We start from the raw sequence: 21,110 nt of genomic DNA, 5'->3' as shown, positions 1-21,110 counted from the left end.
AGGTAAAATATGTTCTCCATCCCTGACCCACAGGGCCTCATCTCTGCATGTTGTTTTAATGTAAACCTGTTAAAATATTTTTGGCAAGTAGGAGTAGCATGGTGAATAAATATTAACGAACTGCAGTTAAGTGCCTTGCATGTTCAGTGTCTATTACACAATCTCATCCTTGTTATGATGTATATTTCACAGATACTTTCTGTGTATAGGTCTTATTTTCAACGTGGTACTTATGATTCTCTGAGACAATGAGCTATGCTAGTTTTTCTCTTGTGAGGAAGTGTGTGTGTCAATATCTGGATGTAGGGGCGTTGGAGTCAGACATCCTGGGTTCCAATTCTTTCTTAGACATTAACTATGTAATCTTAGGAAAACTGCTTAATTTTCCTTATTCACTTTTCCCTCAGTTTTGATGTGGCAGGATCGACTCCCTTCTGATTTAGACAATGCCAATTTTATTTTATTTATTTATGTAGCTAATATTTTGAACATTTAACATTTAATTTTTGTTCATTTAATTACCAACATTTTGCACATTCAACAGCTTGTCAGTGATCTATGTTTTTGTGTGTATGTGATCGCCAGGATAAATACCTTCAAGGATATTTAGTTATATTCTACTTCTGGTGACAAGAGTATCTAATTTCTCAACGTCTAAGTTCTTCCCCATCCAAATTGTCCTTTCCCACAACAGATGAATTCATTTCCTTTATTCTTGTTCTACCTGTTGTCTACCTATTTGTGTTTCTTTCTGTTCTTGTTCCATGGCTTTGCATAGATCGTGTCCATTTTAAATGAGATAATGGACATTAAATGCTTAGCCTAGAGGCTGTGGAGTACCGACTTCACAAATTTAGCTCTTAAGATAATTAACCCTCACATTAACTCTGGGTAGAACTCTGGGAGAAACAAAAATTCTCCGGCCAAATTCTTTGCATGAGTAGAGTGCTCGAGTGGCTGTTAGTTGATGCACATCCAGCCACCATCCATCACACTGCAAGCGTGATTGTCTTTTTTTTTTTTCCAGCCTTTTGGAGGTCTATAAGCATGATCCTATTTTGACCTTCCTTGGTTGTGTTTTCTGGGCAGAGGACAAGATCTGGACATTGGTGCAGCACAACAACACGGAGCTGACCCATGTGCGAGGTGCCAACGCTGAGAAGCCCTACTCCATGACCCTGGACTACGGAGGCAGCTTGGAGCAGCTGGAGGCCGTGATTGACGGCTCGGAGCACTGTGAACAGGAGGTGGCCTACCACTGCAAGAGGTCCCGCCTGCTCAACACGCCAGGTAAGAACCACCCCTGCCCAGGCCCCTTTGCGAAGGCCATGCAGGATGACCGCAGTGTGGCAGTTGGGCCCTGAAACCCTGGAATACGTGGCGGGGGGTTGCCAAAAATGGGGCTGCAACTACAATGGTTCCCTATGCAATGAGAGAAATGCCACCAGGAGAGACTCCTGATGGACTCGTCCTTGCTCTGATACCCAGGGTGTGACCTCGAGGGCGTTCTGTAGCCTCTCAAGATTTTCTCTCCATCTTCAAAAAAGGGGCAGTGACAACACCCATCTTGCAATCGTGGTGAGAATGGAAAGTTTCTTGAGATCAGTGGCACTCGAAGAGAGCATTTGAGTTAGACGTAGAAAGTATGAAAGCGGAAATGGTATTTCTGGCAGACGAGAAAGCACCAAAGATCTCAGCACACTCACCAAAGAGCAATGAGTTGTGTCTGGGGCAAAGGAAACATAGCAGAGCAGTATTAAGCAAGGAGGTCAACAGGGAAAGCGGCCACATCCTGTGTGTTTGCAGTACTCACGTTACCTGAAAAGTGCAGGCCTTAATGGAAATGACTCTTCTTTTAAAATAAAGTTTACTTTTAGGAAAAATTATATGAACTGTATTTATATATTTTTTTGTTCTCTTACGGTTAGTTTTTAGCGTGAATGGCTGATAAAGGGTTGCAAAAAAACCTTGTAGGATTGCTTACCAAAACCCAGAAGGGTTTGCACAACGTCAGGAGGGCTTTGTCAAAGTTGATGCATGCCCTGGGAGTCAGTCATTTCTGTGCATATCAGTTCATCATTCATGGCAGAAAAATGGGGGGAAAAAATGGCTGAGTAGCACAAGGATGTGGAATATCCAAGAAAGGGTGTCAGAATCTTTAGCCTCAAGGAACTTATGATCCTTGAAAGTGAGGAATTTTCAAAGGATTGAGGAAATTAGACAATGAAATGTCAAACAAGCAGAAGTGCTAGAAACCTAACTAAATACAACCCACCCACTGCCTCACTCATCTGGAATCCTTAGGGAAGAATTGTCCCACATAAGTGAATTTTCCAGATAACTGCCACTTACCCCTTTAAGCACCGAAAATGTTTTTAAGGAATTTTTAACTATTTGAAATGAAAATCTTTCTCAAATGGATCACATGCTTCCTTGCCTTCTTAAACAGAGAATTCTGAACATGAAATGTCACCTTTTCTTGATGACTCAGGATCATCATTGTGAATATCAGTGACTGTACTGTCCTTGGACTCAGCAATGCTTGCAGGGCTGATTCAGAGGCCCTGCTTGGGGTCCCTTTTACCAGTATCCTCAGAGAGTCAGTGTTTGTGTGTGCTCAGATTTCACTCTCTCCTGGCTGTCAAGCCTGCATGTGTGACTCAGCACTCTTTGCAGAGTCTGTGTCCACAAAACCATCCTAACCTCTTATGATTGCGTTGCTTCTAGTTTCCTAACATTTGGCTTGGTGGAACTTTGGGGAAAATGGGATTATGTTCATTCTGACCATGGGATTTCCTTTAGTATATACATCCTGTGATATCAGTTTGGCTTTACTGTTGCCTTTGTATGATTTTTTTTTAATCTTTATTGGCGTATAATAGCTTTACAGTGTTGTGTTAGTTTCTGCTGCATAACAAAGCGAATCAGCTATATGTATACATGTAACCCCATGTCCCCTCCCTCTTGAGTCTCCCTCCCACCCTCCCTATCCCACCCCTCTAGGTGGTCACAAAGCACCGAGCTGATCTCCCTGTGCGATGCAGCTGCTCCCCACTTGCTGTCTATTTTATATTTGGTAGTGTATATATGTCCATGCCACTCTGTCACTTCATCCCAGCTTACCCTTCCCCCTCCCCATGTCCTCAAATCCATTCACTACATCTGCATCTTTATTCCTGTCCTGCCCCTAGGTTCATTAGAACCTTTTTATTTTTTATTTTTTAGATTCCATATGTGTTAGCATACAGTATTTCTTTTTCTCTTTCTGACCTCACTCTGTATGGCAGACTCTAGGTCCATCCACCTCACTACAAATAACTCAATTTCGTTTCTTTTTATGGCTGAGTAATATTCCATTGTATATATGTGCCACATCTTCTTTATCCATTCATCTGTCAATGGACACTTAGGTTGCTTCCATGTCCTGGCCATTGTAAATAGTGCTGCAATGAACATTGCGGTACATGACTATTTTTGAATTATGGTTTTCTCAGGGTATATGCCCAGTAGTGGGATTGCTGGGTCATATGGTAGTTCTATTTTTAGTTTTTTGAGGGAACCTCCATACTGTTCTCCATAGTGGCTGTATCAATTTACATTCCCACCAACAGTGCAAGAGGGTTCCATTTTCTCCACACCCTCTCCAGCATTTATCGTTTGTAGATTTTTTGATGATGGTCATTCTGACTGGTGTGAGGTGATAACTCATTGTAGTTTTGATTTGCATTTCTCTAATGATTAGTGATGTTGAGCATCCTTTCATGTGTTTGTTGGCAATATGTATATCTTCTTTGGAGAAACGTCTATTTAGGTCTTCTGCCCATTTTTGGATTGGGTTGTTTGTTTTTTTGATATTTAGCTGCATGAGCTGCTTGTATATTTTGGAGATTAATCCGTTGTCAGTTGCTTCATTTACACATATTTTCTCCCATCCTGAGGGTTGTCTTTTCGCCTTGTTTATAGTTTCCTTTGCCGTGCAAAAACTTTTAAGTTTCATTAGGTCTCATTTGTTTATTTTGGTTTTTATTTCCATTTCTCTAGGAGGTGGGTCAAAAAGGATCTTGCTGTGATTTATGTCATAGAGTGTTTTGCCTATGTTTTCCTCTAAGAGTTTTATAGTGTCTGGCCTTACATTTAGGTCTTTAATCAATTTTGAGTTATTTTTGAGTATGGTGTTAGGGAGTGTTCTAATTTCATTCTTTTACATGTAGCTGTCCAGTTTTCCCAGCACCACTTATTGAAGAGGCTGTCTTTTCTCCATTGTATATTCTTGCCCCCTTTATCGAAGATAAGGTGGCCATATGTGCATGGGTTTATCTCTGGGCTTTCTATTCTGTTCCATTGATCTATATTTCTGATTTTGTGCCAGTATCATACTGTCTTGATTGCTGTAGCTTTGTAGTATAGCCTGAACTGAGGGAGCCTGATTCCTCAAGCTCCATTTTTCTTTCTCAAGATTGCTTTGGCTATTCGGGGTCTTTTGTGTTTCCATGCAAATTGTGAAATTTTTTGTTCTACTTCTGTGAAAAATGCCATTGGTAGTATGATAGGGATTGCAGTGGATCTGTAGATTGCTTTGGGTAGTATAGTCATTTTCACAATGTTGATTCTTCCAATCCAAGAACATGGTATATCTCTCCATCTGTTGTGTCGTCTTTAATTTCTTTCATCAGTGCCTTATAGTTTTCTGCATACATGTCTTTTGTCTCCTGAGGTAGGTTTATTCCTAGATATTTTATTATTTTTGTTGCAGTGGTAAATGGGAGTGTTTCCTTAACTTCTCTCTCAGATTTTTTCATCATTAGTGTATAGGAATGCAAGAGATTTCTGTGCATTAATTTTGTATCCTGGTACTTAACCAAATTCATTGATTAGTTCTAGTAGTTTTCTGGTAGCATCTTTAGGATTCTCTATGTATAGTATCATGTCATCTGCAAACAGTGACAGTTTTACTTCTTCTTTCCAATTTGGATTCCTTTTATTTCATTTTCTTCTCTGATTGCTGTGGCTAAAACTTCCAAAACTATGTTGAATAAACCATTAGCCAAACTCATCAAGAAAAAAAGGGAGAATACTCAAATCAAAGGAATTAGAAAAGAAAAAGAAGTAAGAGCTGACACTACAGAAATACAAAGGATCATGAGAGATTACTACAAGCAGCTATATGCCAATAAAATGGACAATCTGGAAGAAATGGACAAATTCTTAGCAAAGCACAACCTTCTGAGACTGAACCAGGAAGAATTAGAAAATATAAACAGACCAATCACAAGCACTGAAATTAAAACTCTGATTAAAAACCTTCCGACAAACAAAAGCCCAGGACCAGTTGGCTTCGCAGGTGAATTCTATCAAACATTTAGAGAAGAGCTGACACCTATTCTTTTCAAACTCTTCCAAAATATAGAGGAGGGAGGTACACTCGCAAACTCATTCTACGAGGCCACCATCACCCTGTTACCAAAACCAGACAAAGATGTCACAAAGAAAGAAAACTACAGGCCAATATCACTGATGAACATAGATGCAAAAATCCTCAACAAAATACTAGCAAACAGAATCCAACAGCCCATTAAAAGGATCATACGCCATGATCAAGTGGGGTTTATCTGAGGAATGCAAGGATTCTTCAATAAACACAAATCAATCAATGTAATACACCATATTAACAAATTGAAGGCTAAAAACCATATGATAATCTCAATAGATGCAGAAAATTCTTTTGACAAAATTCAACACCCATTTATGATAAAAACTCTCCAGAAGGTAGGCATAGAGAGAACCTACCTCACCATAATAAAGGCCATATATGACAAACCCACAGCCAACATCTTTCTCAGTGGTGAAAAAATAAAACCATTTCCTTTAAGATCAGGAATAAGACAAGGTTGCCCACTCTCACAACTATTGTTCTTTTTTTAAATTGAAATATAGTTGATTTACAATGTTATATTAGTTTTAGGTGTACAGCAAAGCGATTCAGATATACACACATATATATATATACACACACACACACACACACACACACACACACATATATATATATATATATATTCTTTTTCATATTCTTTTCCCTTATAGGTTATTACAAAATATTGAATATAGTTTCCTATGCTATACTATACATAGCTATATAGGACCTGTAGTTTGAATACTATAGGTCCTTGTTGGTTATCTATTTTATATATAGTAGTGTATATCTGTTAATCCCAAACTCCTAAGGTAACCTCTACTTCCCCTTTGGTAACCATAAGTTTGCTTTCTGTCTGGGAGTCTGTTTCTGTTTTATAAATAAGTTCATTTGTATCATTTTTTTAGATTCCACATATAAGTGATATCATTTTATATTTGTCTTTCTGTGTCTGACTTACTTCACTTAGTATGATCATCTCTAGGTCCATTCATGTTGCTGCAAGTGGCATTATTTCATCCTTTTTTATGGCTGAGTAATATTCCATTGTATATATGTACCACATCTTCTTTACCCATTCATCAGTCAATGGACATTTAGGTTGTTTCCATATGTTAGCTATTGTGAATAGTACATGCTGTTTTTCTAACTCAGCTGTCATAAATTCCCTGAGCACATTTGGGTGGGAGGGCATGACCTAATCACCTTCCAAAGTCCCCACCTCTTGATACCATCACACTGAGGGGTTAGAATTCCAACACATGAATTTTTGAGGGACAAATATTCTGTCCATAACAGGCACACACTTGCAGAGATGTTTTCCTAATTTCCCTAATTATTAAGGCAATTGCATCCCCCTGGGGAAGGCCAGAGAGAGAAAGGAGAGGCTAGAGACCATCTTCTCCTTTCCTGCCTTCACTCTGGAAGAGTTGGGTAAGGGTCTCCCTTACCTGCTGAAGCCAAGGCCCCCCCCCCGTGAAACTGTTTTACAAACTGCATTCGTCACACACACAGTATAGAAATATCTTTCCACGTCAGTAAATATGACTTTATACCGTAATGTTTTTAAGAACAGAGTCTTCCATTATATGGATGTACCAAATGGATACACAAGATTAACAAATCTATTTTGGACATTTAGATTGTTTCCATTTTCTCACTATTACACATGATGCAAGAACATTTTTGCACATAGATCTTTATGTATAAAACCGATTATATCCTTAGGATAAATTCCTTGGGGTGCCATTACCAGGGCAAAGCATGTGCATATTTTTAAGACTTTTGCCATATTGACATCTTCAGTGTATCAAGGTTATACCAATTATTACTCTAAACATCACTGTGGGATTTGAGTGCCCATCTCCCAGCAATAGGTATTATCACCTTATTTCAACTTTGACAATCTGATAAATGCAGAGGAGGATCAAAGACAATTATAAATATTTTTTATTAATTAAAATATCCCATAGCTTATTGGAAACTACTGGTAGCCAGGATTAGTAGAAGCAATAAAATATTACGAATTGTGGCTACCGTGGACTCAAACCAATAAGAGGAGAACGTGAAGGATGCCTTCTTGCTATAGGTTTTCCCCCGTACCATACACAATAGATTATAAAGGGAGGAAATAAAAGAAGGCAAAATGAAAGAAATATAAATAACTGTTCAAATGGCCACCAATGACTAAGCATTTCTAATATTTAAGGATGTCTGTGGGGAACTGTATTTAAGCATGGTCTCTAATCCAAACAGCAGTTCTGCATAGTAAGGGTTGTTATCCGATCTGGCATTTCAGGAAACAGAACCTCAGAGAGGATAAGATGCTTGATCAGTGCCACATGGCTGGGGAGGGGCAGACCTGGTTCTTATACCCAGATCCGCCTGAGGTCAAAGCAAGGAAAATAATGACCTCCTGTACAGCACAGGGAACTCTACTCAATACTCTGGCCTCTATGGGGAAAGAATCTAAAAAAGAGGGCATATATGTATATGTATAACTGAGTCATGTTGCTGCATACCCGAAACTAACACAACGTTGTAAATCAATTATACTCTAATAAAAATTAAGAAAAAAAAGCAAGGATATGATTTCCGATACATCATGCAAAAAACAAAAGTTAAAAGGAAATGGGCTCATCAGGGAACACATCAGTTTGTATGATTTTCCTTGTTTTGTAAGAAAATGCAGATGGAGAGAGAGGCAAGTCACCAGAGCCACCTCTGCTAAGCTGTGTGATTGTCAAGGTGTTTTGAAGGGGACAATTCCTCGGCAGCCTCACAGGTTGGCAGCGTCCTCGCTCACATGCTGCAGCTTCTGTGGCCCACGTGGCCCTGTGGATCCCAAACAGCATCACCAAAGTCTCCTTCTGCCTGCTTCAGTCTGTTCTTGCCTCTGGCTCTGGTTCCATTCTTCTAGCAGCAACGGAAGCAGAAAGAGAGGGAAGACGGGCAGGATTAGGTCAGGCCTGGTTCACCACTGTGTCTTTTTCATTTAGTTAGTGACTGAACCATGACACTGTCATTTTCTGACAGTTTCCTCAGATATTCTTCCCCAGAGCTGCTGATAAGTGCCAGCCAATGAAATGTGTCATCTATCTCTTTAACTGAAGGTTTATACTAGAAACTCTGCAAAGGACCACAATTCCAAGCCCTTGGGGTCCAGGGGAAAAGTGTCTTCTTTATTCCCATAAATCTTTGTAGTTGTATTTGCTTGCTGCTTCTTACCCTGAGCTTGATGCAGGACTGAGACCCTGTGCTAAAGAGCAGCTTCCGAGACAGGATTTCTCACCCTGCCAGTGCTCAGAAGTATCCTGTCCCAGGGCGAGGAGGTGGCCACTTGTTCCCAGGAACAAAGGCTGCCCCGGTTATTCCCAAGACTTTTCTCCTGGTCAGCACCTCCATAGGAATTTTGCCTGAGGCCAGACCCAGAAGGTATCATGTGATAAGCGTATAAAATAAAATAGATTTTTTTGATGATAGCCATTCTGGCTGGTGTGAGGTGATATCTCCATGTAGTTTTGATTTGCATTTCTCTAATAATTAGTGATGTTGAGCATCTTTTCATGTGCCTCTTGGCCATCTGTATGTCTTCTTTGGAGAGATATCTATTTAGGTCTTCTGCTCATTTTTTGACTGGGTTGTTTGTGTTGATGATATTAAGCTTCATGAGCTGTTTGTAAATTTTGGAGACTAATCCCTTGTCAGTCACATCAAAGGGGGCCTACTGTGTGGCACAGGGAGCTCTGCTCAATGTAGTGTAACAGCCTAAATGGGAGAGGAGTTTGAAGGGGAATAGATATATACATATGTATAACTGAATCACCTTGCTGCACACCTGAAGCTAACACAACATTGCTAATCAACTATCCCCCAATATAAAATAAAAAGTTAAAAAAAAATGAAATAGAATCCAGTTCCAGAAACAGAGGACAGAAAACAAAAATCTTGAGGCCAGGGCCTAGAAGATGCTTTAATCACATGGCCAATTTGCTCTGTAACCCACAACTCCCCCCGGAAGGAGGAAGATATTGAGAGGGGCAGAGGAAGGAGACCACCTGGGGAAGCTGAGTGCCCAGGTCCTGGGGACAATGGAGATTGAGAGCCCTACCTTCCCCCACCTTCTCTTCTAATCATCTCCATGATTAGAATCCCTAGAATCCCTCACTGGATTTGCTCGTTGGGGATGTAAGTATCTGGTGTATGTATCTTTTCACAGTTACCACTCTGTGTAGTGAAGGTGTATTTGGGAATGCCCTTCCCAAATCTGTGAGCTCACTAAGGCAGAGGTAAGAAGTCCGTCTTAATACACATGAAATCATTGGAAGTTCAGACCCCGTTACTTTGAAATCTAGTAGCCATGGACAGGCTGAGCTCACATTTACTTTGGTTCTGAACAGGAAGGATTTGCCAAGCAAATCAGTCGTGCAAACAAGTTGTCGTGAGGGTTGTTTAAGTTCCTCAGCAGACCTGATGATGGAGTGCCTGATAGCACATCAGAGTTCCCACTTCCCTGCCAGGAACAGGCTCCTATGCATTTATTCATGCAAACATGTGAGTGGTTTCCACCTGGAATCAATTTCTATACCTAGTTATGTTCCAATGATTTTGAACATAATAAAGTCCTACTTGTCTTAAAGTATTCTAAAATTCTCAAATTTTCTTTTTTCCCTCAATTAATGATATTTTAGTGAGCATACAGCTAACTGGCCATATATATAATATGTGGTATATAGTTTAGACCATATATATATATATATATATATATACACACACACACACACACACACTATAGTATGTATGAAAATATGCATGCATTATTTATACACTATTTAGTGTGTGCTATATAATATATATTATGTAATGGTATATATACTCATTATATAATCTTTGTATGTCCAAATAGATCTGTAAATGCACTTGGGTGTATAAACCCTCATGTCCATCTGTAGTATTCAACTTCCAGTGCGTACAAAACTAACACTTAGGTTTAGAAATCGAAGTAAGGAATTGTGATGCAGAAAAGGCAAATTACTGAGAGAAAAGAAAAAGCACTTCAAGGTGCTCTGGAGTTTACTAAACGTAAAATTCTTTGTCCTCAATATTTGTACCAAACCAGATCATTTAACAGTTGATTAAACTTTCTTTCTTTCAAGAAATATTTATTGATTATCCATTATGTGCCACATACTTTTCTGGCCAGTGGGAATTAAACAGTGAAAAAAACCGGTGTTTCTGCCCATGTGATTGTAATAGGGATGACAGAAACAAACCAAACACACATGTGTGCATGTGTACACACAACATACACGCGTGTGGGCACAAAATATGTGGGTGGAACTGATCCAAAAGTCCACGGTCTTTTCACTTCACCAGGTTGTCACAGGAGCAATAGAATCAAAACCACAAAACTATGCTGTGACAACTGGAAGACAAAATACCAGGGAAGTATTTGAAATCTCCTTAATAAAAAGCTATTTCTACTTTGTGTACAGCAGGAATCTATAAAGAAACTCGAGGTTCCTATAATGCATACTCTTGGTATCACTACTCCTGCCAGTGATATTGGCTCTTGGCTACGGAGCTCCTTCTGTGTGCCAGGCATTTCGAACATTATTTCACTTAATCCTCTCAAAGGCCTTATGAAGTTTGTATTATTTTCATTTTTAACGATGGAAGGGGAAGCTCTAAGAAGTTAGGTGGTTCATGCAAGGTCCTATGGCTACGAAGTGCTAGAGACCGGTTTCAAATACATGTCTCTCTGGCTTTCACTTCTATCTGCATTCTGAAAAAAAAAAAAAAAGCCTCACAGAAAACATAGATAGGTCTCAAAGAGGAAAGGATAATAATTTTAAAAAAAGGATTCAGGTATCCAAAGAAAAGGTTCATCTTCTGTTCTGGTTATCAACAGTTAGGTAACAAGCCAGCATAAAACTTCGTGGTTTAAAACAGTAGTAATTTTTAAAAAATTGTACAGCAAAGTGATTCAGTTATGTATATACATGTATCTATTATTCTTTCCCATATAGATTATTACAGAGTATTGAGTATAGTTCTCTGTGCCATACAGTAGTAGGTCCTTGTTGGTTATCTATTTCATATATAGTCATGTGTATATGTTAATCCCAAACTTCTAATTTATCCCTTTCTCCCTTCCCCTTTTGTAACCATAAGTTTGTATTCTATGTCTGTGGGTCTATATCTGTTTTATAAGTTCACTTGTATCTTTTTTTTGAGATTCCACATATAAGCAATATCATATGATATTTGTCTTTATCTGGCTTACTTCACTTAGTATGATAATCTCTAGATCCATCCACGTTGCTGCAAATGGCGATATTTCATTCTTTTTTATGGCTGAGTAGTATTCTATTGTATATATGTACCACATCTTCTTTATCCCTTCCTCTGTCGATGGGCATTTAGGTTGCTTCCATGTCTAGGCTATTGTAAATAGTGCTGCCATGAACATTGGGGTGCATGTATCTTTTCAAATTATAGTTTTCTCTGGATATATGCACAGGAGTGGGATTGCTGGATCATATAGTAACTCTATTTTTAGTTTTTGTTTTGTTTTGTTTTGTTTTTTGCGGTACACGGGCCTCTCACTGCTGTGACCTCTCCCGTTGCGGAGCACAGGCTCTGGACGCACAGGCCCAGCGGCCATGGCCCATGGGCCCAGCCACTCCACGGCACGTGGGATCCTCCCGGACCGGGGCACGAACCTGTGTCCCCTGCATTGGCAGGCGGACTCCCAACCACTGCACCACCAGGGAAGCCCTACTTTTAGTTTTTTAAGGAACCTCCATACTGTTCTCTACAGTGGCTGCACCAATTTACATTCCCACCAACAGTGCAAGAGGGTTCCCTTCTCTCCACACCCTCTCCAGCATTTATTATTTGTATACTTTTTGATGATGGTCATTCTGACTGATTTGAGGTGATAGCTCATTGTAGTTCTGATTTGCATTTTTTCTAATCATTAGTGATATCGAGCGTTTTTTCACGTGCATGTTGGCCATCTGTATGTCTTCTTTGGAGAAATATCTATTTAGATCCTCTGCCTATTATTTATTTATTATTATTTTTTGTTTTGCGGTATGCGGGCTTCTCACTGTTGTGGCCTCTCCCGTTGCAGAGCACAGGCTCCGGACGCACAGGCCCAGCGGCCATGGCTCACGGGCCCAGCCACTCCGCGGCATGTGGGATCTTCCCGGACCAGGGCACGAACCCATGTCCCCTGCATCAGCAGGCGGACTCTCAACCACTGCGCCACCAGGGAAGCCCTGCCTATTTTTTTGATTGTGTTGTTTTTTTATTTGATATTGAGTTCTATGAGCTTTTGTATATTTTGGAAATTAATTTCTTGTCGGTCCCATCATTTGCAAATATTTTCTCCCATTAATTTTGCCCATAAGTCTGAAGCTGGGGCAGGGTCCAGCAGGATGTGAGCTTCTCTGCCCCACTTCACATCACCTGGGCCTGGGGCTCAGTCAGTGCTGACTGTGGGCTGGGAGCTCAGTTGGATATGTGGTCTTTCCATGTGACAACGTGACTTTCTTATAATATGGTGGGTAGGTTTCGGGGACCAACATCCCAAGAAACAGAATAAGCCAGGCAAAAGCTATATTGCATTTTATTCCCTAGCATTGGAAGTCAAGCAGTATTACTTTTGCAGCTTTCTAAATATTAGAAGACAGTCACTCAGGCTAGTCCTCGTTCAAAGGGAGGTAAATTTGATTCACTCTTTTAAGGGAGTAAGTGTACAGATGTGTCTAAAATTACTATATCTTCTTCAGATTTTTGGATGAACAGTCAACTAGCTTAAGGAAACACAGCAAATGCATGGCAGAATCAGGAGTCAAACCCAAGTCTTTCCAACCTAGTGTAGGTTCTTTCACTCTGATGTCCTGCCAGCCACTGAATAGTCAATTCCAGTTCAGCCTGAAAATGTGTGTGACTCTCCACTTTTCTCTCTTTGGAACTTTTGTCTCCCCTAAAGTCATACAGCTAAAATGGGTTTATAAGAGTTTGCCACCAGTCTTAAAATATATAAAAAGACCATCACATGAATCAAGTCAGTGCATTTTACTGTGCTTGAAAGCCACCTTTCCTAATGTTCTAATAACTCACTCTTGGTATTTCACTGGGGACATAAAATCAAAATTAGAGATGAGTGGATTTTACAAAGAAGACATACACCTTAATGGAACTAGGAAGTGTATCTAAGGAAAATAAAAACTATCCCACATAAATTCAAGACATGATCTGTGCCTGGCTGCAAATGAATTTCTGTTCAGACCATTAATTGCTTAAATAATCTATGTGGATGACCCAAGCATCAACATTCAGACTCGGTAAAAGGTAAAGTTTTTATTTTTCTCACCACTTCCTGAAAGACCACGTTCACTTATTTTACCATAAATGTGTTTACAGGAAGAAGGATCCTATTTTCTAATCTGAAGATGTAGTTCAGTGACAGCAACACAAAAAGAACATACATTTTGGAATCATAAAGCCTGATCTTCAATTTCACTGTTTCTACTTATTAGCTGGGGGACCTTGAACAAGTTACATGGGTTTTCTAAGCCTCAGTTTCCTTATCTGTAGATTGTAATGAGTAGATGCTGGAACTTGCATAGACATTCAGGATACTGCTCTTGTGTTAGCAAGTGTTTTATCCCATTTTCCAAAGAGCAAGGGGAATATAGCTCCCCTGGCTACCAGGAGAGGGTCTCAGAATCCCACGATATGTCTGGTGAAAGAGTTCAGTTGGGGGATTTGCCTCTTGTTGGCTTGTGGGCATCCTTATTTTCTAAGCTACATTTCACTTATAATGCATGTGGTATTTACCTACCCAAAGCACTGCTGAGAGTTTTAAAGTTACATATTTGTACCCTCCTCCACCAACCACTCAAATCCACTCATATGTCTATCTTTCTCAACTTAATAAATGATACCACCATGTATCTAGTTTCTTAAGGTCACAGCATAGGACTCATCCCTTCTCACCATCTCCATTCCCCCTTCGGTACCCCAGCAAACACTCAATTGTCCATTACAGCTGACGTCCCTCCAACCTCTGCTCTCTGATTCCACTGCTACCCCCTGAATTTAAACCCTCATCACCTCCAGACTGAACAAGTGCATCCAATTCCTGCCTCCTCTCCTACCCCATCCTGTACCCCACCTCCCTACTGTTTAGATCGCATGCAACTAGCAAAAGGATAATCTTTCCAAGGCGAGATTGTGTGACCTGGCTTCAAACCCTTCCCAGTGTCCTTGAGCTAGACCCCAGACTCCTGACAGTGGCTTACAGAGCTCTGCCCGCTGAGACCCCTTCCCAGCTCCTCTTCGCCCACCTGCCCACGAAACTTCACCCTATTTCCCCTTATTCTGTTTCTTGCCAAGTTTGCCCCTACCACCTCTTAGTAAGTAGGGTACTAGCTGTTTTCAATATTCAGAAGCTTCACTCCTCTTCCCTCTCAACTTAAATTTGACATACACCAAAGTATTCACCCCATCATTTTTTTCATCATCTTATTTTCATATTCTGCATAGAGGTTATTACTCCCCGATATTTTCTTCCTATTTGTTTGTTTATTGTCTACCTCTGTCAATAGAATGGGAGTTTCATGAAACAGGGAACTTCTTTGTCTCATTTATCTCTTTATCCCCAGAATGCCAAGAACAGGCACCCAGCAAACATTTAGTACGTAGTAGTTGAAAGAATAGAAAATTCTTCCTCAATTAATATTAAGTATTGGTAGTGTTCGTATTTTGTCAGGGGATGGACTCTCTGTAAAACAAGTGCATTTGGCTAAGACTGTTGCAGTTATTCTTATGGGTGGAAAGCAACTTCGTAAAGTGGAAAGGGCTGAACTGTGTGGAAGGAGCTGCTCTCCTGCCCCAGGCTCCACCATGGACTCTCTATGACCTTGAGCAAGTTACTTATGTTTTACCAGCTGCAAGTCTCACATTTTTAGTCCTCCCAGGTGGGTGATATGTGATGCTCCCCCAGTGTCCTTTTTGCCCTGACACTTCATGATTCTATACTGACCAACATAAAGTGAGTTAAAATGCATGTCCCAATTTATAACATTCCTATCACAGTGAGAAAGGAGAGGGGTTGATAAAACAATTCAAAAGAGAGAGGAGAGAGAGAGAGAGAGAGAGAGGAGAGAGAGGGGGATAAGAGGATTTTTCTGAGGCTCTTAAGGACATGATATAATTTTTTTATATAGTAGGTGATATTTTTTGGCATCTTCATGCACCTGATCGCTCAGAACATACTTTCCATACGGTAATACTGAATGTGCAGAGAAAGTAGGAAACTTCCCCAAGGTCATAACAAGTCAAGAATAGCAAAAATACTAACTTCTGTGTTTTTAAAAATTTTTTTGAAGTATAGTTGATTTATAATATAGTGTTAATTTCTGCTGTACAGCAAAGTGATTCAGTTATATATATATGTATATATATATATATATATACTTTTTCATATTCTCTTCCATTATAGTTTATCACAAGATATTGAATATAGTCCCCTGTGCTATACAGTAGGACCTTGTTGTTTATCTATTCTATATATACTAGTTTGCTTCTGCTAACTCCAAACTCCCAATCCATGCCTTCCCCACCCCACCCCTTGGCAACCACAAGTCTGTTCTCCACGTCTGTAAGTCTGTTTCTGTTTTGTAGATATGTTCATTTATGTCATATTTTAGATTCCACATGTAAGTGATATCATATGGTATTTGTCTTTGTCTGGCTTGCTTCACTTACTATGATCATCTCTAGGTCCATCCATGTTGCTGCAAATGGCATCATTTCAAGTACACTAGCTTCTTAAAGTGTTTATGAATCAGTTACATTTGTTACTTTATAACATATTCGGTGGGCTTTGAGGTAGACATAGAAATAAAATTATACCAGCTGCGCAGATGAAGCCCATTAGTCTACACAGATTCTGTGTTCTGATGGCATCTCATAGCTTGTTACCAGGGAGTCAGAGCTGAGCATGAATTTCCTTCCTGCCTGAGTCCTCACAATAACTGTACCAGAGAAAAGCAGCTGAGTCCAGTGAGGAGCTGAGGGTATGGCATCACTTGCCTGGGTCCACTACAACTCAGCCACGGGACCTTAGGTAAGGTCCTCAACATCTCTAAGCCTCAGCTTCCTCGTCTCCAAAAATGAGGTTGACAGAAATAACATTAATCGTACCTATATAATTGGAAATATAAAAATGGTTGGAAACCTGTACCCTTCATAATTTAAGTTCTCAATTTACCTAAGTCCTTTGGAATGACACAGGTCCCCTTATATACATAATTTTCACTATTCTGTCATTTTGCTGAGAGGTAAGTGTGAGTACATTATAGTGTTTTTACTCCTCCACGCTTTCCTTCATGAGTTTGTGTGTGTGTGTGTGTGTGTGTGTGTGTGTGTGTGTGTGTAGGGTCGGATGAGAAATGTCAATCTGTGTGCTAGGTGTCTTAGAGATTGTTAAGCTACAATCTTAGTATGGCACTGTAGAGACATTTTTAGACTCTCATGAAAAAACAAAAATATATAACTGAATTCCCCTGCCCTTCCACTTCTTTACTGAGTGGTGATGGTCGGGTCATGTAACCTGAGTCACTGAGCTATATTTTTCTCATCTGCAAAATGAGTGACATGTTAACCTAACTTGTGGACTTTTGGGGGGATTATAATTGCATATGTAAAGGGGATGGTCATAGGACCTACTATAATTTTAGGAGCCTATGCCCTTGTAGGCAGAGTTAGAGACAATATGTATATGTTAGCAAGGGATAAAGTGTTCTGCAAAGGAGAAATGACTTGTCCTTGAGTAAATCCCAGAGATCTTCTATGGAAAGGCAGCATCTCTTTTTAGACAGAGCATGGATAGGAGTCATTGTGATGGGAAAACTCATGGAGGGAGGATGGTGTGATTCAGCCTCAGTGAATGGGGGAGAAACTGTATTTAGGAAGGAAGAAGTTGAGGAGTTAGAATGGATGAGAAGAAAGAAAGGTAGGAAGGAGGGAGGGCATTCTATGTTTCAGATACTTCGCAGTAGTATGGATGCTTCTGTAGATGGATTCATCTATTTTCACTGAATGAAGAAGACAGCTTGAGCTAGAGAATATGACAGGAAGGTTTTAGAGAAAACCGATTGGGTCCAGAGGAGACTACAAGAAAGGAGATCAGTCAGATATCTATCTCAGTAGTCATGGAAAGAGGTAAGAAGCATTGGGCAGTAGAAATAGAAAGGAAAATAAAAGAGTGGTTTTAATGAACAAATTAGAGTGTAAAACAATGTTGTCCAATGGAAATACAGTGTGAGCTACATGGGCCATTAAAAAGTGTCCAATAGATACATTATAAACATAAAAAGAAACATATTACACACAATTTTATATTCTTACATCAACCACTGAATAAGATGTTATTATTCTAGTCCTATAAATGAAGAAATGGAGACCTAGAGGTAAAGTAACATACCCTAGATCATATTGGAAGGGTCTGAATCCAAGTAGATTTAACTTCAAAGCCCATGACTCGTAAAAGTCAGACACAGATGTCATGAAAGGAGGAAGGAAAAGCACAATTGAGATCCTGAGTCCAGATACCTTGTTCAGTGTAACAGTTCTACCAAATGGGGAGAGATGTGATTACTGAAGAAAGTATATTTATATATTGTGCTCGGCCCCGGGCGTCCCCGGGAGTCCCGACCAGCAGGACAAATCCTTGTGAGTCCGAGGAGGAACCTGTAGGGGTTGAAAAGAGAAGAAGGGGCAGGAGACGCGAAAGAATGGAGGCAAGACAAAATCCTGATCAAGCCTCAAACTTTTATTGCTGCAGTAGCTGTATTTATACAGTACAGAGAAAGGGGGGCGGGATCCAGAATAAGGGAAGTATTTGGCAAATTATCATTGGTGCTGCGTGCGCGGGCTTTCGTTTTAGGCGCGGGCTTTTGTTTTTAGGCGCGGGCTTTTATCTCATTAAGCAGGAAGAGAAGCAGGATGTCGGCCATCTTCTAATGGCGAAAACTTCTTGGCTCCCAACATCTCCTCCCTTTTTATTTCTTTTAAGGAGGTGGGCATTAACCGAGTGAGGGAGTAGTGACCTGAATCCTCCCGTGGACAATGTATGTGTGTCCACCATTGCTGGCTCTTGGTATCTTTTGGGGAGGAGAGGCAGAGCCGAGAATAATCTTAGATACTGAAGCCAAAAACAATGTTTAGATACCAACCTCTTTCATAATTCAGGTATACTCACAGGGAATAACAGAGATTACCTTATGTATAAAGGTTTTCCCTTGTGCATGCTTTGCTGTCACACTCAACTCGGTACCCATACCCTCCCATCAAAGAGGGGGGTAGGCATGTCTCTGTCTCATGCCGCTCCAGTGGAGGGGCAGCCAGAATCATCTTTTGGTTCTGCTTCAGGTTAAATTCTGAGGCAAGTGTGGAGGGGGTTCAGCCTGGCTGACAACCAGCAAAGATGACAGGATCAGGGTCACAACGGATAGTCCTTGTTGTTTTTGTCGTCTTTTCAATGCCAAGAGGATCTCCATCTTTTTCTGAAAAGGAAAAGAAATACAATCTCAGGGAACAGGGCCCTGGATAATTTTCATTATTTCATAGAATTTATAGGTTTAATAAGACGCTCGGGCAGCCAACGTGCTCCACCTTCCTTGGTATTGTATACACATGCAGACCCCCTCCCCCAGATGAGGAGTGGATCGGGCCCATGCCACTTAAAGGTCAAAGGGTCTTTCCACATAACTTGTGCATATTGATTTTTAGTTTCTTGATGCCAAAGACGATCGGCGGCAGATCTACCATTAATATCTAATTGTAAAAAATTAATAACAAATAGGGCATGACTAAGAATATTTTTTGGGGAATTTTTTGTAGCAGTTAAATCATTATTTTTAAGTTTGGAAATGGTATTTTTAAGAGTTTGATGGGCTCTTTCTACTATGCCTTGACCCTGGGGGTTATAGGGCATTCCCGTAAGATGTTTTATTTGAAACCGGGTGCAAAAATCTTGGAAAGCCTGGGAAGTATACCCAGGCCCATTATCTGTTTTAATTATTTGAGGCTTGCCTAAAACTGTAAAACATTGGAGCACATGTGAAATAATGTTTCTTGTGGCTTCTCCTCCCTGGAGGGAGGCATATATAAAGCCGCTAAAAGTGTCAATGGACACATGAATAAATTTTAATTTTCCAAATTCAGCAAGATGGGTGACATCCATTTGCCAAATTTCATTAGGTAATAAACCTCTTGGGTTTACTCCAAGATGTGGAAGAGGTAAAAGTGTAACGCACCCTGGACAATTTTTTACAATTTGTCTTGCCTGCTCTCGAGTGAGCTTGAACAACAAGCGAAGAGTATGTGCATTAACATGATGTAGCTGATGAAATTGAGTAGCCTGAGAAATAGGATCAGAGGTTATGGTGCACATTAGGCGGGCATTTTTATCAGCCAAATCATTGCCCTGAGAAAGGGGTCCAGGGAGATCTGTATGAGCCCTAAGATGATCAATAAAAAAAGGCACTTGTCTCCGGAGTATAAGACTCTGAAGCTGTTGAAAAAGGGGAACAGCATTGGAAGAGGGTTTAATATATGGAACAGTTTCTAAAAGGGGGACGGACAAGGCTATATATGAGCTATCCGTATATAAATTAAAGGGGGTTTCTTGTAACATTTCAAAAACCTGAAGAATGGCAAAAAGCTCAACAAGCTGTGCTGACAAAAAGGGGGATTGTACCCTATAGGACTGATTGTTTATAACATATACAGCAACACCGGATGATGATCCATCAGTAAATACTAAGGCAGCATCTACCAAAGGAACAGCAGAAGTAATTTTGGGAAATATAAAGAGATGTTTTCTAGCAAACTGAAGGAGCTTATCAGGAGGATAATGATTATCAATATTACCCTGAAAGGAGGATAAGGAAACAAGCCATTTATCATCAGTTTGCAGTAACCAATTAAGTTCTTCTTTGGTATAGGGGAGAATCAAATGATCAGGATCTCTGCCAAAAAATTGACGGCTTTTTTCCCTGCCTAAAGTAAGAACCTTTGCTACTAAGGAAGGGTAGGTCTTAAGCACTTTGTTAGGAGAAACGGACAAATGTATCCTATATAGCAAGTTTTTTGTTGTTTGTCTAGGGCGGATGTGTCTTTAATAAAATCTTTTAGGGCGGCTCCTATTGCAAGACCAACAGAATGGGAGGGACCAATTCCGGAACACAATTTAATATAATCAGCAAGGCTACCACCACGATGAGCCCGAAGGGCAGCCTGGCAGGCTGGATTAGCATTTTCATAAGCTAAATGTTTAACAAAGGCGTTATCAGTTTCACTATCGCCCACCAGACGTTCGGTGGCGTCCGTGAGGCGGCTAATAAACTCACAATAAGGCTCTTCTGGTCCCTGGCGAATTTTCGCCAAAGAAGTTGTGGCCGAACCCTTAGGCGGAAGGCGGCGCCAGGCCTTAAGGCTAGCATTTTGTATTTGAGCCAACAGACCAGGGGGAAAAGCAGCCTGAGCCTCATTGGAATCATAGGGGCTGCTTTAAGAATTGTTTCTCCGGTCTCAACAACCTTTTGGATATCGGGGTCAAAAAAAATGACCCATAAGAATCTCTCTAATTAAATTCCAATATGAAAATGCAGTC

General features: G+C 40.3%; 1 protein-coding gene across 2 annotated transcripts in view; it reads left to right on the top strand.

Moving 5' to 3' along the window:
* The window catches only part of CNTNAP5 (contactin associated protein family member 5), an 881,675-nt gene that overhangs the window by 627,289 nt on the left and 233,276 nt on the right, over nt 1–21,110 (top strand). For both annotated transcript variants that reach the window (XM_065881152.1, XM_065881151.1), the window contains exon 13: nt 1,090–1,290. In XM_065881152.1, coding sequence (XP_065737224.1) covers nt 1,090–1,290 — 201 coding nt within the window. The remainder of the gene's footprint in view (nt 1–1,089; nt 1,291–21,110) is intronic.

This window comes from Phocoena phocoena, chromosome 7 (genome assembly GCF_963924675.1).
Source record: "Phocoena phocoena chromosome 7, mPhoPho1.1, whole genome shotgun sequence".
NCBI classification, from domain to species: Eukaryota; Metazoa; Chordata; class Mammalia; order Artiodactyla; family Phocoenidae; genus Phocoena; species Phocoena phocoena.
This window is presented reverse-complemented; position numbering and strand designations above follow the sequence as displayed.